The sequence below is a fragment of the Salmo trutta genome, chromosome 28, assembly GCF_901001165.1.
Source record: "Salmo trutta chromosome 28, fSalTru1.1, whole genome shotgun sequence".
NCBI lineage: Eukaryota > Metazoa > Chordata > Actinopteri > Salmoniformes > Salmonidae > Salmo > Salmo trutta.
In genome coordinates this window covers 15010662-15023303 of record NC_042984.1, presented here as the reverse complement: position 1 = coordinate 15023303, position 12642 = coordinate 15010662, and the positions used below count along the sequence as shown (strand labels likewise).

At 43.3% G+C, this 12642-nt stretch overlaps 1 protein-coding gene across 1 annotated transcript in view; it reads left to right on the top strand.

Moving 5' to 3' along the window:
* LOC115165593 (probable phospholipid-transporting ATPase IIA) overlaps positions 1-9319 on the top strand; it is a 39526-nt gene extending 30207 nt beyond the window's left edge. Inside the window, exons 27-28 of the mRNA XM_029718801.1 lie at positions 829-1032; positions 7060-9319. Coding sequence (XP_029574661.1) covers positions 829-1032; positions 7060-7196 — 341 coding nt within the window. The 3' untranslated portion in view covers positions 7197-9319. The remainder of the gene's footprint in view (positions 1-828; positions 1033-7059) is intronic.
* The last annotated feature ends 3323 nt before the right edge of the window (positions 9320-12642 follow it).

Here is a 12642-nt window from a genome sequence, read left to right as displayed (position 1 = left end):
GGTTTGTAAATGTTAAATAACAAGGACTATTGGTATTGCAAAGGCGTTGCCAGAATCATCCAAAGCTACACCCTAAACCTTTAGTCTACAGCTCAGCGCTCAACCCCTACCTCCCACCTCTCCCTCTCAAAACAGATGTGGCAGAATATTCTGATATTTCCTTTGCCGTTATCCTTTTTATCCTTATTTGCTATTGAGTAGGCTTTGGTTTCTGTGTTTAAGGACATTGGTGGATTGTTTGGTATCGATTTCATAACAGTTGTCCATGGAAGCAATGTTTTGTATGCTTTTATATGAATAATATAATTTTATTGTCCAATGTACCAAATGTCCAACGGAAAATGTACATCTGGTTTATCCCAACAATGTGAAGTACAATGTTGCTGTATTTTATACATAACTGTCCCATGTCAGATCTGTTGGTATTAATTACATTTTCAATCGCAGGAAGTGTATTTTTACGTTCCGTTTTAAGGTCACAATAACATGGAGAAGTGTTACACTTCCTCTTCCCGTCACAGCTACAAATCCTGACATCGATGCCCTTATTTTTTTATGCAAAAGATATAGCTGTGGCTGTACTGTACTGACTTCACACTCTCTTCATTGTATTTCTGTAGTCCATTCCTCTGATTGTAGCGTTGGAATAACTGGTGTATAACAGAACAGTTAGAGCCAAGGTTCAGGTTGAGCATTAAAGTTTGCCAGTCATGCATTTAAACGGCACCATAGAGATGTCTGTTGATTGAAAATAAAAGCACATGCACATCCATACAAGCAGTAGCAGTGCTTTTGACATTGTGCTAACCTATTCTCTGTGCTTCTCAGGCAGTATCATCATGTATGGGGCGATGCTGCTGTTTGAGTCAGAGTTTGTCCACATTGTGGCCATCTCCTTCACCTCTTTGATCCTCACGGAGCTGTTGATGGTGGCGCTCACCATCCAGACATGGCACTGGCTCATGATCGTAGCCGAGCTACTCAGTCTGGCCTGCTACATCGCCTCGCTCGTCTTCCTCCACGAGTTCATAGGTGGGTAAAACACATACTTAACACCCACACACATTTGATGACATGTTTCTGGCCAAGGAATTCCGATGCCAGGAATTTTGATACAGATGAGACAAATAATAATGTATCAACAATTGTATTAACCTGTACACAGTGATAGATTGATAGTAATGGGCTTTCACTGCCCTTGGAGTTGTACGTCAGCATTCAGTGATGACAGGCTCTTCTCCATTCATACTGTGCCCCTGGGCTGTCTGAGACCTGGAGGTTACTGACTGTAGGAAGGCTGGGCTGTCTGAGACCTGGAGGTTACTGACTGTAGGAAGGCTGGGCTGTCTGAGACCTGGAGGTTACTGACTGTAGGAAGGCTGGGCTGTCTGAGACCTGGAGGTTACTGACTGTAGGAAGGCTGGGCTGTCTGAGACCTGGAGGTTACTGACTGTAGGAAGGCTGGGCTGTCTGAGACCTGGAGGTTACTGACTGTAGGAAGGCTGGGCTGTCTGAGACCTGGAGGTTACTGACTGTAGGAAGGCTGGGCTGTCTGAGACCTGGAGGTTACTGACTGTAGGAAGGCTGGGCTGTCTGAGACCTGGAGGTTACTGACTGTAGGAAGGCTGGGCTGTCTGAGACCTGGAGGTTACTGACTGTAGGAAGGCTGGGCTGTCTGAGACCTGGAGGTTACTGACTGTAGGAAGGCTGGGCTGTCTGAGACCTGGAGGTTACTGACTGTAGGAAGGCTGGGCTGTCTGAGACCTGGAGGTTACTGACTGTAGGAAGGCTGGGCTGTCTGAGACCTGGAGGTTACTGACTGTAGGAAGGCTGGGCTGTCTGAGACCTGGAGGTTACTGACTGTAGGAAGGCTGGGCTGTCTGAGACCTGGAGGTTACTGACTGTAGGAAGGCTGGGCTGTCTGAGACCTGGAGGTTACTGACTGTAGGAAGGCTGGGCTGTCTGAGACCTGGAGGTTACTGACTGTAGGAAGGCTGGGCTGTCTGAGACCTGGAGGTTACTGACTGTAGGAAGGCTGGGCTGTCTGAGACCTGGAGGTTACTGACTGTAGGAAGGCTGGGCTGTCTGAGACCTGGAGGTTACTGACTGTAGGAAGGCTGGGCTGTCTGAGACCTGGAGGTTACTGACTGTAGGAAGGCTGGGCTGTCTGAGACCTGGAGGTTACTGACTGTAGGAAGGCTGGGCTGTCTGAGACCTGGAGGTTACTGACTGTAGGAAGGCTGGGCTGTCTGAGACCTGGAGGTTACTGACTGTAGGAAGGCTGGGCTGTCTGAGACCTGGAGGTTACTGACTGTAGGAAGGCTGGGCTGTCTGAGACCTGGAGGTTACTGACTGTAGGAAGGCTGGGCTGTCTGAGACCTGGAGGTTACTGACTGTAGGAAGGCTGGGCTGTCTGAGACCTGGAGGTTACTGACTGTAGGAAGGCTGGGCTGTCTGAGACCTGGAGGTTACTGACTGTAGGAAGGCTGGGCTGTCTGAGACCTGGAGGTTACTGACTGTAGGAAGGCTGGGCTGTCTGAGACCTGGAGGTTACTGACTGTAGGAAGGCTGGGCTGTCTGAGACCTGGAGGTTACTGACTGTAGGAAGGCTGGGCTGTCTGAGACCTGGAGGTTACTGACTGTAGGAAGGCTGGGCTGTCTGAGACCTGGAGGTTACTGACTGTAGGAAGGCTGGGCTGTCTGAGACCTGGAGGTTACTGACTGTAGGAAGGCTGGGCTGTCTGAGACCTGGAGGTTACTGACTGTAGGAAGGCTGGGCTGTCTGAGACCTGGAGGTTACTGACTGTAGGAAGGCTGGGCTGTCTGAGACCTGGAGGTTACTGACTGTAGGAAGGCTGGGCTGTCTGAGACCTGGAGGTTACTGACTGTAGGAAGGCTGGGCTGTCTGAGACCTGGAGGTTACTGACTGTAGGAAGGCTGGGCTGTCTGAGACCTGGAGGTTACTGACTGTAGGAAGGCTGGGCTGTCTGAGACCTGGAGGTTACTGACTGTAGGAAGGCTGGGCTGTCTGAGACCTGGAGGTTACTGACTGTAGGAAGGCTGGGCTGTCTGAGACCTGGAGGTTACTGACTGTAGGAAGGCTGGGCTGTCTGAGACCTGGAGGTTACTGACTGTAGGAAGGCTGGGCTGTCTGAGACCTGGAGGTTACTGACTGTAGGAAGGCTGGGCTGTCTGAGACCTGGAGGTTACTGACTGTAGGAAGGCTGGGCTGTCTGAGACCTGGAGGTTACTGACTGTAGGAAGGCTGGGCTGTCTGAGACCTGGAGGTTACTGACTGTAGGAAGGCTGGGCTGTCTGAGACCTGGAGGTTACTGACTGTAGGAAGGCTGGGCTGTCTGAGACCTGGAGGTTACTGACTGTAGGAAGGCTGGGCTGTCTGAGACCTGGAGGTTACTGACTGTAGGAAGGCTGGGCTGTCTGAGACCTGGAGGTTACTGACTGTAGGAAGGCTGGGCTGTCTGAGACCTGGAGGTTACTGACTGTAGGAAGGCTGGGCTGTCTGAGACCTGGAGGTTACTGACTGTAGGAAGGCTGGGCTGTCTGAGACCTGGAGGTTACTGACTGTAGGAAGGCTGGGCTGTCTGAGACCTGGAGGTTACTGACTGTAGGAAGGCTGGGCTGTCTGAGACCTGGAGGTTACTGACTGTAGGAAGGCTGGGCTGTCTGAGACCTGGAGGTTACTGACTGTAGGAAGGCTGGGCTGTCTGAGACCTGGAGGTTACTGACTGTAGGAAGGCTGGGCTGTCTGAGACCTGGAGGTTACTGACTGTAGGAAGGCTGGGCTGTCTGAGACCTGGAGGTTACTGACTGTAGGAAGTCCTGCGAAAGGTGAATAAAGTAACAAATAGTACCAGAGGAGTGCAGCCAGCCACCGGCATGCAAGAGTGTTGGAGTGGAAATGCCAAAGCCTCGTGTTAGTTTCCTGCTCCCGCTACCACACACACGCTGGCCAAGGTCTTTGTGTTTATGACTAAACAGCCTGCTGTAGTTTAGAAACGATTGTACCACATGTAGAACCTCACACACTGCTGCTGATGTTTGTTATGGAATTTTATGTCGGCTGTATTATGTAGTGTATGAAATATAGACAGTGGTAGGCTGCAGACATTTGTCACTTAAAAAGCCCAAGTAAAGCGAGAAATGTGACAAATTGACTAGTTGCATATATTCCGATCAGTTACTTCAGTCTCTAGTTGCGTTTTCCAACTGTTATTTTAGGCCTTTATGTGGGGTGTGGAGGTCCATTTTCAGACCACAGCATTATGACCTGAACGTGGTCAAAAGTGCCCTTCTCATTCTTCTCTTTCTTAAAAGAGGTAATTTTAACATTTAACGACACAAGTAACACAAAGGGTACATAATGTCCCTGAATGGAACAGCTTGAATCCAAGTCCATTACATGGTAATCCATTTCACTCATCTGCTGTATTGGCAACATGCTAGGTCTCCCTAATCTCCTGTTTTTCAAAGGCCCAGTGCAGTCAAAAACGTGATTTTCCTGTGTGTTATGTATTTCCATACTATGAGGTTGGAATAATACTGTGAAATGATGGTAATGCCCTTTTTAGTTTAAGATGATTGAAAAGACCGTCTGTTTTAGTGGAATGGAGTTTTGGCCTGCCTGGTGACATCACCATGCGGTAAATTAGTTAATAGATCAATAATACAAAGAGGTCTAAACCTCTCTGCAAATAACAGCTAGTTTTCAGTTTTCCACTCGCCACTGAGAAATTGCTCTTTGCTAAGAAGCTATGTTTGTTTTCTATTAAAATAGTCAAAAATAAACAATCACAGTAATGTACTAAACTCAACAAAAAAAGAAACATCCCCTTTTCAGGACCCTGACTTTCAAAGATAATTAGTAAAAATCCAAATAACTTCACAGATCTTCATTGTAAAGGGTTTCCCATGCTTGTTCAATGAACCATAAACAATTAATGAACATGCACCTGTGGAAACGTCGTTAAGACACTAACAGCTTACAGACGGTAGACAATTAAGGTCACAGTTATGAAAACTTAGGACACTAAAGAGGCCTTTCTACTGACTGGAAAAACACCAAAAGAAGATGCTCAGGGTCCCTGCTCATCTGCGTGAACGCGCCTTTGGCATGCTGCAAGGAGGCATGAGGACTGCAGATGTGGCCAGGGCAATAAATTGCAATGTCTGTACTGTGAGACACCTAAGACAGTGCTACAGGGAGACAGGACGGACAGCTGATCGTCCTCGCAGTGGCAGACCACGTGTAACAACACCTGCACAGGATCGGTACATCTGAACATCACAACTGCGGGACAGGTACAGGATGGCAACAACTGCCCGAGTTACACCAGGAACGCACAATCCCTCCATCAGTGCTCAGACTGTCCGCAATAGGCTGAGAGAGGCTAGACTGAGGACTTGTAGGCCTGTTGTAAGGCAGGTCCTCACCAGACATCACCGGCAACAACGGGCACAAACCCACCGTCGCTGGACAAGACAGGACTGGCGAAAAGTGCTCTTCACTGACGAGTCGTGGTTTTGTCTCACCAGGGGTGATGGTCGGATTCGCGTATATCGTCAAAGGAATGAGCGTTACACAGAGGCCTGTACTCTGGAGTGGGATCGATTTGGAGGTGGAGTGTTCGTCATGGTCTGGGGCGGTGTGTCACAGCATCATCGGACTGAGCTTGTTGTCATTGCAGGCAATCTCAACGCTGTGTGTTACAGGGAAGACATCCTCCTCCCTCGTGTGACCCTTCCTGCAGACTCATCCTGACATGACCCTCCAGCATGACAATTCCACCAGCCATACTGCTCGTTCTGTGCATGATTTCCTGCAAGACAGAAATGTCAGTGTTCTGCCATGGCCAGCGAAGAGCCCGGATCTCAATCCCATTGAGCACGTCTGGGACCTGTTGGATCGGAGGGTGAGGGCTAGGGCCATTCCCCCCAGAAATTTCCTGGATCTTGCAGGTGCCTTGGTGGAAGAGTGGGTTAACATCTCACAGCAAGAACTGGCAAATCTGGTGCAGTCCATGAGGAGGAGATGCACTGCAGTAATTAATGCAGCTGGTGGCCACACCAGATACTGACTGTAACTTTTGGTTTTGACCCCCCTTTGTTCAGGGACACATTATTCAATTTCTGTTAGTCGCATGTCTGTGGAACTTGTTCAGTTTATGTCTCAGTTGTTGAACCTTGTTATGTTCATACAAATATTTACACATGTTAAGTTTGCTGAAAATAAACGCATTTGACAGGGAGAGGACATTTCATATTGTTACCCAGAAATGATTTGATATTGAGATAAAATTGGCTGCATCTAACATAACCGTTTAAGTCACTAAATGACCTGAGTAGTGGCAACTGAAACACAAACAGTAGTCATACTAGTCTGGTTACATTCAGTTATACTTACTAATTTCCTCATATACAGTGCCCTCTGTAATTATTGGGACTGTGAAACATTTTTTTCTTATTTTGGCTCTGTACTCCAGCACTTTAGATTTGAAATTATACAATGATGATGAGGTTGAAGTGCAGACTGTCCTCTTTAATTTGAGGGTATTTTCATCCATATCGGTTAAACCATTTGGAAATAACGGCACTTTTTGTACGTAGTCCCCCCATTTTTCTTTTAGGGGACCAAAAGTATTCACTTAAAGTAAAAGAATAAATTTAAAAAAAGCAAATGCATCCAACAAGTTTGTGGAGTCACAAGCTTGGTGTAATCATTGCATGCTAGGAATTTGGGACCAAATGCTAAACCTTTTACTACTTTAATACACATATAAGTTAATTTATCAAAGTACTTTTGGTCGCCTAAAATGGGGGTACGGTTCACCCGATATGAATGAAAATACCCTCAAATTAGCGCTGACAGTCAGCACTTTATCCTCCATAGTCATTGTATCATTTCAAATACAAAAGTGCTGGAGTACAGAGCCAAAATAAAAAACAAAATGTCACTGTCCCAATAATTACGGAGGGCACTGTATAAACATTTCTGTTTGAATGACCCACCATCCTGCCCTCTGTTTCCTGTACTGTTTCTAGATGTATATTTCATTGCCACGATGTCGTTCCTGTGGAAGGTGACGGTTATCACCCTGGTGAGCTGTCTGCCCCTCTACATCCTCAAGTACCTGCGCAGACGCTTCTCGCCTCCCAACTACTCCAAGCTCACCACTTAGAGAGGGACGAGGAGGCAGCTGTCCCCGCCGCCACCACCATCACCATATAGTACCTCCATCCCTGATTCTGTGCACTGGGAGAGAGGTCTCTGCTTTCACTCCTCCCTACCTCTCTCATCTAACAGAGCATATCTTTATTAGGACCTAAAGGGTTCCCTTCCCCTTTCATTTATTCTTAAAGGTTATTGTGTAATTGGAAGAGATGGTGTGGGAAGAAAAAAAGTTTGATTTGAGAAGAGAGAAAGTTGTGCAAGTCTACAATACTTCCCTTGTTTAGATGTAGAGACTGAGTATGTTTCCAGGCTGATTGGATTGGTGGTTGGATTGACTATCGCTGGTTGGGAATTCCATACCATGTAGACTGAAGCTGGAACCGGAATTCTGTGTTTTGTCATGGTAACATGTCTAGAAATGTGTGAATACCATCAGGAAATACATTCCATAATGTACTAACAGAGGGCTATGTGTGCCTCTTAATCATGGAATGATTCATTAACAATTTTTAGGGAATATAGAAATCCTGTTTGGTATCTAAACATCAGGCCTATAAAACTGTAACAAGGAACACCTGCTTGGATTTGACTTACATACTTGCATAAAAAAAGAATACATGCTTGTCAGTCTAAAATGCATTGAATTGGTAATTATGTTTTAATTGCACATATTTCTTAAAAGTAATTGTTGTAGTTACATTGGAAATATAATGTGAAATGTAATTATTTTATATTCCCCCTAAAATTATGACATGGTTACATTACAGATTCAAAAACCTTTACGGCACAATCTGTTAATGGATAACATTGGTATTGAAGTAGCATTTCTCAAGGACTTTATGCAATTTGATGTTAAAAACAGTCTGGGGTTTAAAGATGGATGAGTGAACTGATCAGTTCTGTTTGTGTATGTGTTTGTGCGTCACTTAACGACTACAACCCAGCCAAGTGGAGGTGGCTTGGTGGTTCAATATAGCATGATAACCCACAGGCTCAGATGTCAACGTGTGTGTGTCTGTCATTTTGTACGTCGGGGCGGCGAATGGTAAAACAGTTTGTCCAAACTGAAGAGCATGGTCAATATTCAGCCACTAACAGGATGCTATTTGTAGCCAAGACGTATATTCCACTTTGGCCCCCGGATTAGCTGTGTCCTCTAGGCCAGGGAGTCCGTAGGCTACCCTGTCATGTGGCCACTGCCCACTCCTGACGCCAGTTCTGGCCACACAGTATCATTGCATGATTCACTTTAGCTGTGACATGAAGCCAATTCAAGCCATAGCTGAAAATACTCTGACCACTGTCCGGCTGACCCCTCACCTCACCCAGAGCCTACCCCCACAATTCCCACTGCTTCTCCCCACAGACACAGACATGTCTGGAATAGAAAATAACACTTCACCTGCTCAGAGTGGATGGCCCAGGAGAATGTGTTGATGTTCAATATGTATTAGTACACATTTGAAGAAAAAAAATGAATAAATTCCTCCCATACTGTTCCTCCCAATTCCTACCATTCAGTAAATTCAGAGACTGGTACTAATGACATTGTGTTGTATTATCTCCATTTATATTATTTTAGCTAATTTGACGCATTATAAAGATGTAGCCTATTACCATGTTACTGTTAAAATGTGTGAATTATTTGAGTCAACGAATGCATACAGTGTGGCATAACTACTAATTCACTGCTCTTAGTGTACAGTTCCCACAGTACACAGATGTACATTTCATTGAAATGACATGAAAACAACATTGATTGAACCAGTGTGTGCCCAGTGTGTTGGAATTACAGGCATTTTGTATTGTGTAACCTACTGTACATCTCCTTATTTTAGTTGACGTTTCAAACATTATTGAAACCCTTTGAATTTTGACATGCCTTTTTGCACAGAATTTTGTTAGCACTGACAACTAATTTATTTTGTATAATGTGGACTTTGGAGGTTTCAAACCATCAATTGTGGTAGAATGACACTGCATAATTGTAAATAACCTGTTTTTATTTATTAACCTTGATAATTTTGTGTTGGTAAAATTGCACTCTAATCAGCAGAACAAAAAGGGAGGATAGTGTTGAATTGTGGATATCAGTGGTGATCAAATAAATCTCATGTTTTTTCCTTTAGAGTCACTGAACCTTCATTGTCATTACTCTGAAATCATTTTTTAAAGTATTTTAAAATATATATGTTTAGCTTTGTGTGAGTATGTTTTGTTTTTTTCCTCAAGTAAAACTATAAGACAGGCTGTCCTGTAGTGGAAATCTTCCTTATGTAAATCAGTGTGTCTCATTTTCACCAGAGGAGGGAGTCCCTGACTCTCAACACAGGCTTCTCTCCTCTACAGTCAGCCACACTTTCCGACAAGCAGATCCTGTAGCCTTCACTGTGGAAGGGTCAGTCTATGCCCTGTCACTTTGACCATGTAATGTCAGATAGGGATTTTAACATGATAGGGAACTAAATGGGAGTTAGTTCATCTGATAAAATTCAGTTGGTATAAAATACATTTTACACCATAATCTTCGCAAATAATAATTTAATCTCACACCAAGTTAGAACATGCACAAGTTAAAATGTATTGAATCTCCCAAGATTTTGCATTCGTCCCAGAAATGATTTTAGTTGGAACCAAGCCTCAGCCCAATCTGTAAAACATGGAGTCAAACCCCACACTACTGTGTTCATAATAAAATCCTGCTTCTCCATCCAATGTTTTTTTTGTTTTTTTGCCCGAATGCGTAGGTTATACCAATAAAAGAACCCATTTAAGTTAATCAGCCCAATGAAAACTGAAATTCCACCCCAGAATCAACAGCAATGACCCCTAACCTTAATGTTTAAACTCTTTCCTCTGAGCTTCAAGTGTTCAACAGAGCCCCTGGTTGCAGCATTGCCAAACCTACAATTCAATCAAAAGAGGAGAGATATAGAGTACGCAGTATGGCTGAAGACTCATTCTGATGTCAGGGAGTCCTCAATAGAGAAAGACAGCTTGTTAGGGTCAATTGTACTCTCACGGGGGGAAAAATGTACCCTTACGGAAAAACAATCATGATTTTAATAACATTATTTTGTCAAATAGAAAATGTCAAACCCTATTCGCTGTACTGTTTGGATAAATCAAAAGTGACAGATCAATACAAAAAAACAGTCAATATAATTCAATCTGTTACACATTCTATTATGCCCACTGTAAACAAAGGATTTTGGTGATGACAGGTAGGCTCCTCATAGGAAAAGGTGCTGAGCATGCACACACCCTCCTCAACAGCTATTTATAACCTGGCAGGACTGGAACGCTTCGATTGGTCTTAGCACCTACTACTATTGCGAAGGAAAGGTCGCTGAAATATTTCCCCTCCTACTGTAATCCTCTATAACACCTAGTGAGGGAGAGTGAAGTATGGTGCTGTTAAAACAGTATCGTAGGGAGACGATTCAGATGATATACAGTAACTGTCAGTTAATGTTTTTTTCCCATTGCATCATTAGAAGAGGAGGAGCTATCTGTTAAGGGAATGGTTGTACTTGTATTTGTAGTAGTTGTTGTAGAGGTAGCAGTGGTGGGAAAAAGTATCCAGTTGTCATACTTGAGTAAAAGTAAAGATACCTTAATAAGAAAATGACTCAAGTCAAAGTCACCCAGTAAAGTACTACTTGAGTCTAAAAGTATTTGGTTTTAAATATACTTAAGTATCTAAAGTAAATGTAATTGCTAAAAAATACTTAAGCTTTAAAAGTAAACGTATAAATAATTCCTTATATTAAGCAATCCAGACGACACCATTTTTTTTTTTACAGATATCAAGTGGCACACTCCAACACTCATTTACAAACAAAGCATGTGTGTTCAGTGAGTCTGCCAATTTAGAGGCAGTAGGAATGCATTCAAAATGTTACAAGTACTTTTGTGTCTCAGGTAAAATGTATGGAGTAAAAAATACATTATTTTTCTTTAGGAATGTCGTGAAGTAAAAGTTAATAGTAAAGTAAAGATACCCCAAAAAACTACTTAAGTAGTACTTTGAAGCATTTTTACTTAAGTACTTTGCACCACTGAGTAGTAGTTTTAGTAGTGGTATTAGCTGTGATACTGTAGTACAAGTAGGAGATGCAGCTCTTCCTATAGGGGTCAGAGGTTATTGTTATTGAGTTGCTGAGTGAATAGACAGTCATAGTGTTAGACGTCTCCCATGGGTGTTAGCCTGAGAAGGCAGGAGTGGCACAGCACAGGGGTGACTGAAAGGTTGGTTTCTGGCTGCTTATTCTCTACCATGTACTGCTGAATAAAGAAGTTTCACCGTTGAACTCCCCACCTCTTGGCTACCGTGGAAACAAATAGGAATAAAAGGGATAGAAGGATGTCAGAGTTATAAGTTAGGATCGGAAACTTGGTACTACAACACCGAAGAGTGTCTTCTGGGGGATATTGTTTCATGGGATTTCAGAACACCTACTGTGCTCAAAAGGGGAGAATCCATGAGCTATGTAACTTTATTTTCCAGTGGACTAAAGCAGAGAAATTAATGTTATACCAACATTAAAGTATCGATCAAACTCCTATTACATAGCTACGGGGGTTGTTTCATCCAATGTGGACATATATAGTTTCCATACTGATATGGAACGTATTAGTTCATATAGTTTCCATACTGATATGGAACGTATTAGTTCATATAGTTTCCATACTGATATGGAACGTATTAGTTCATATAGTTTCCATACTGATATGGAACGTATTAGTTCATATAGTTTCCATACTGATATGGAACGTATTAGTTCATATAGTTTCCATACTGATATGGAACGTATTAGTTCATATAGTTTCCATACTGATATGGAACGTATTAGTTCATTCAGTTGGAAAAAGAAGGAAGGAAATGTTTTCCAAAGATGACAAGTGGCAAAAGAAGAACATGATCCCTAATTACACATCATAATATACCGCCTGGTTCTACTATCCAAGCATTTCAGTTCAGTTCCATTAACTACTGTTCTGTCCAGTTTTAAAGCAACAACTTTAAGAACTTAAAATGGTTTTATAGAACTTTATTTTAGGAATTAAGTTTTAAACACTGGCTGAAACAATGAACAGGAAGTCCAAACTGAAATCTAAATACAGTAGGAATGTGGATTTTTGACAAGTTGCTTCTCGATCGGTTAGTACTTAAAACATCTGGTGTACATTGTAATGTGCTACACACAACTATGTCAATAATGACGCTCAAATCAAGACAGCAGTGCCACATTAAAGGTAGACTCCACAATGTGACATCAAATGAGTGGTGACTTCCTGCTTACAGAAATCAATAACAACACAATTCCAATTTTTGCTTTTACAAATGCAGGTGTCCCTGTAAGGGGCGGATATAAATTGTGAACAACCGGTGCTTACAGTCTTGGCAGATTTTAATTTGGTTGTTGTTGACTACTGTAAGGAAGAAGTCT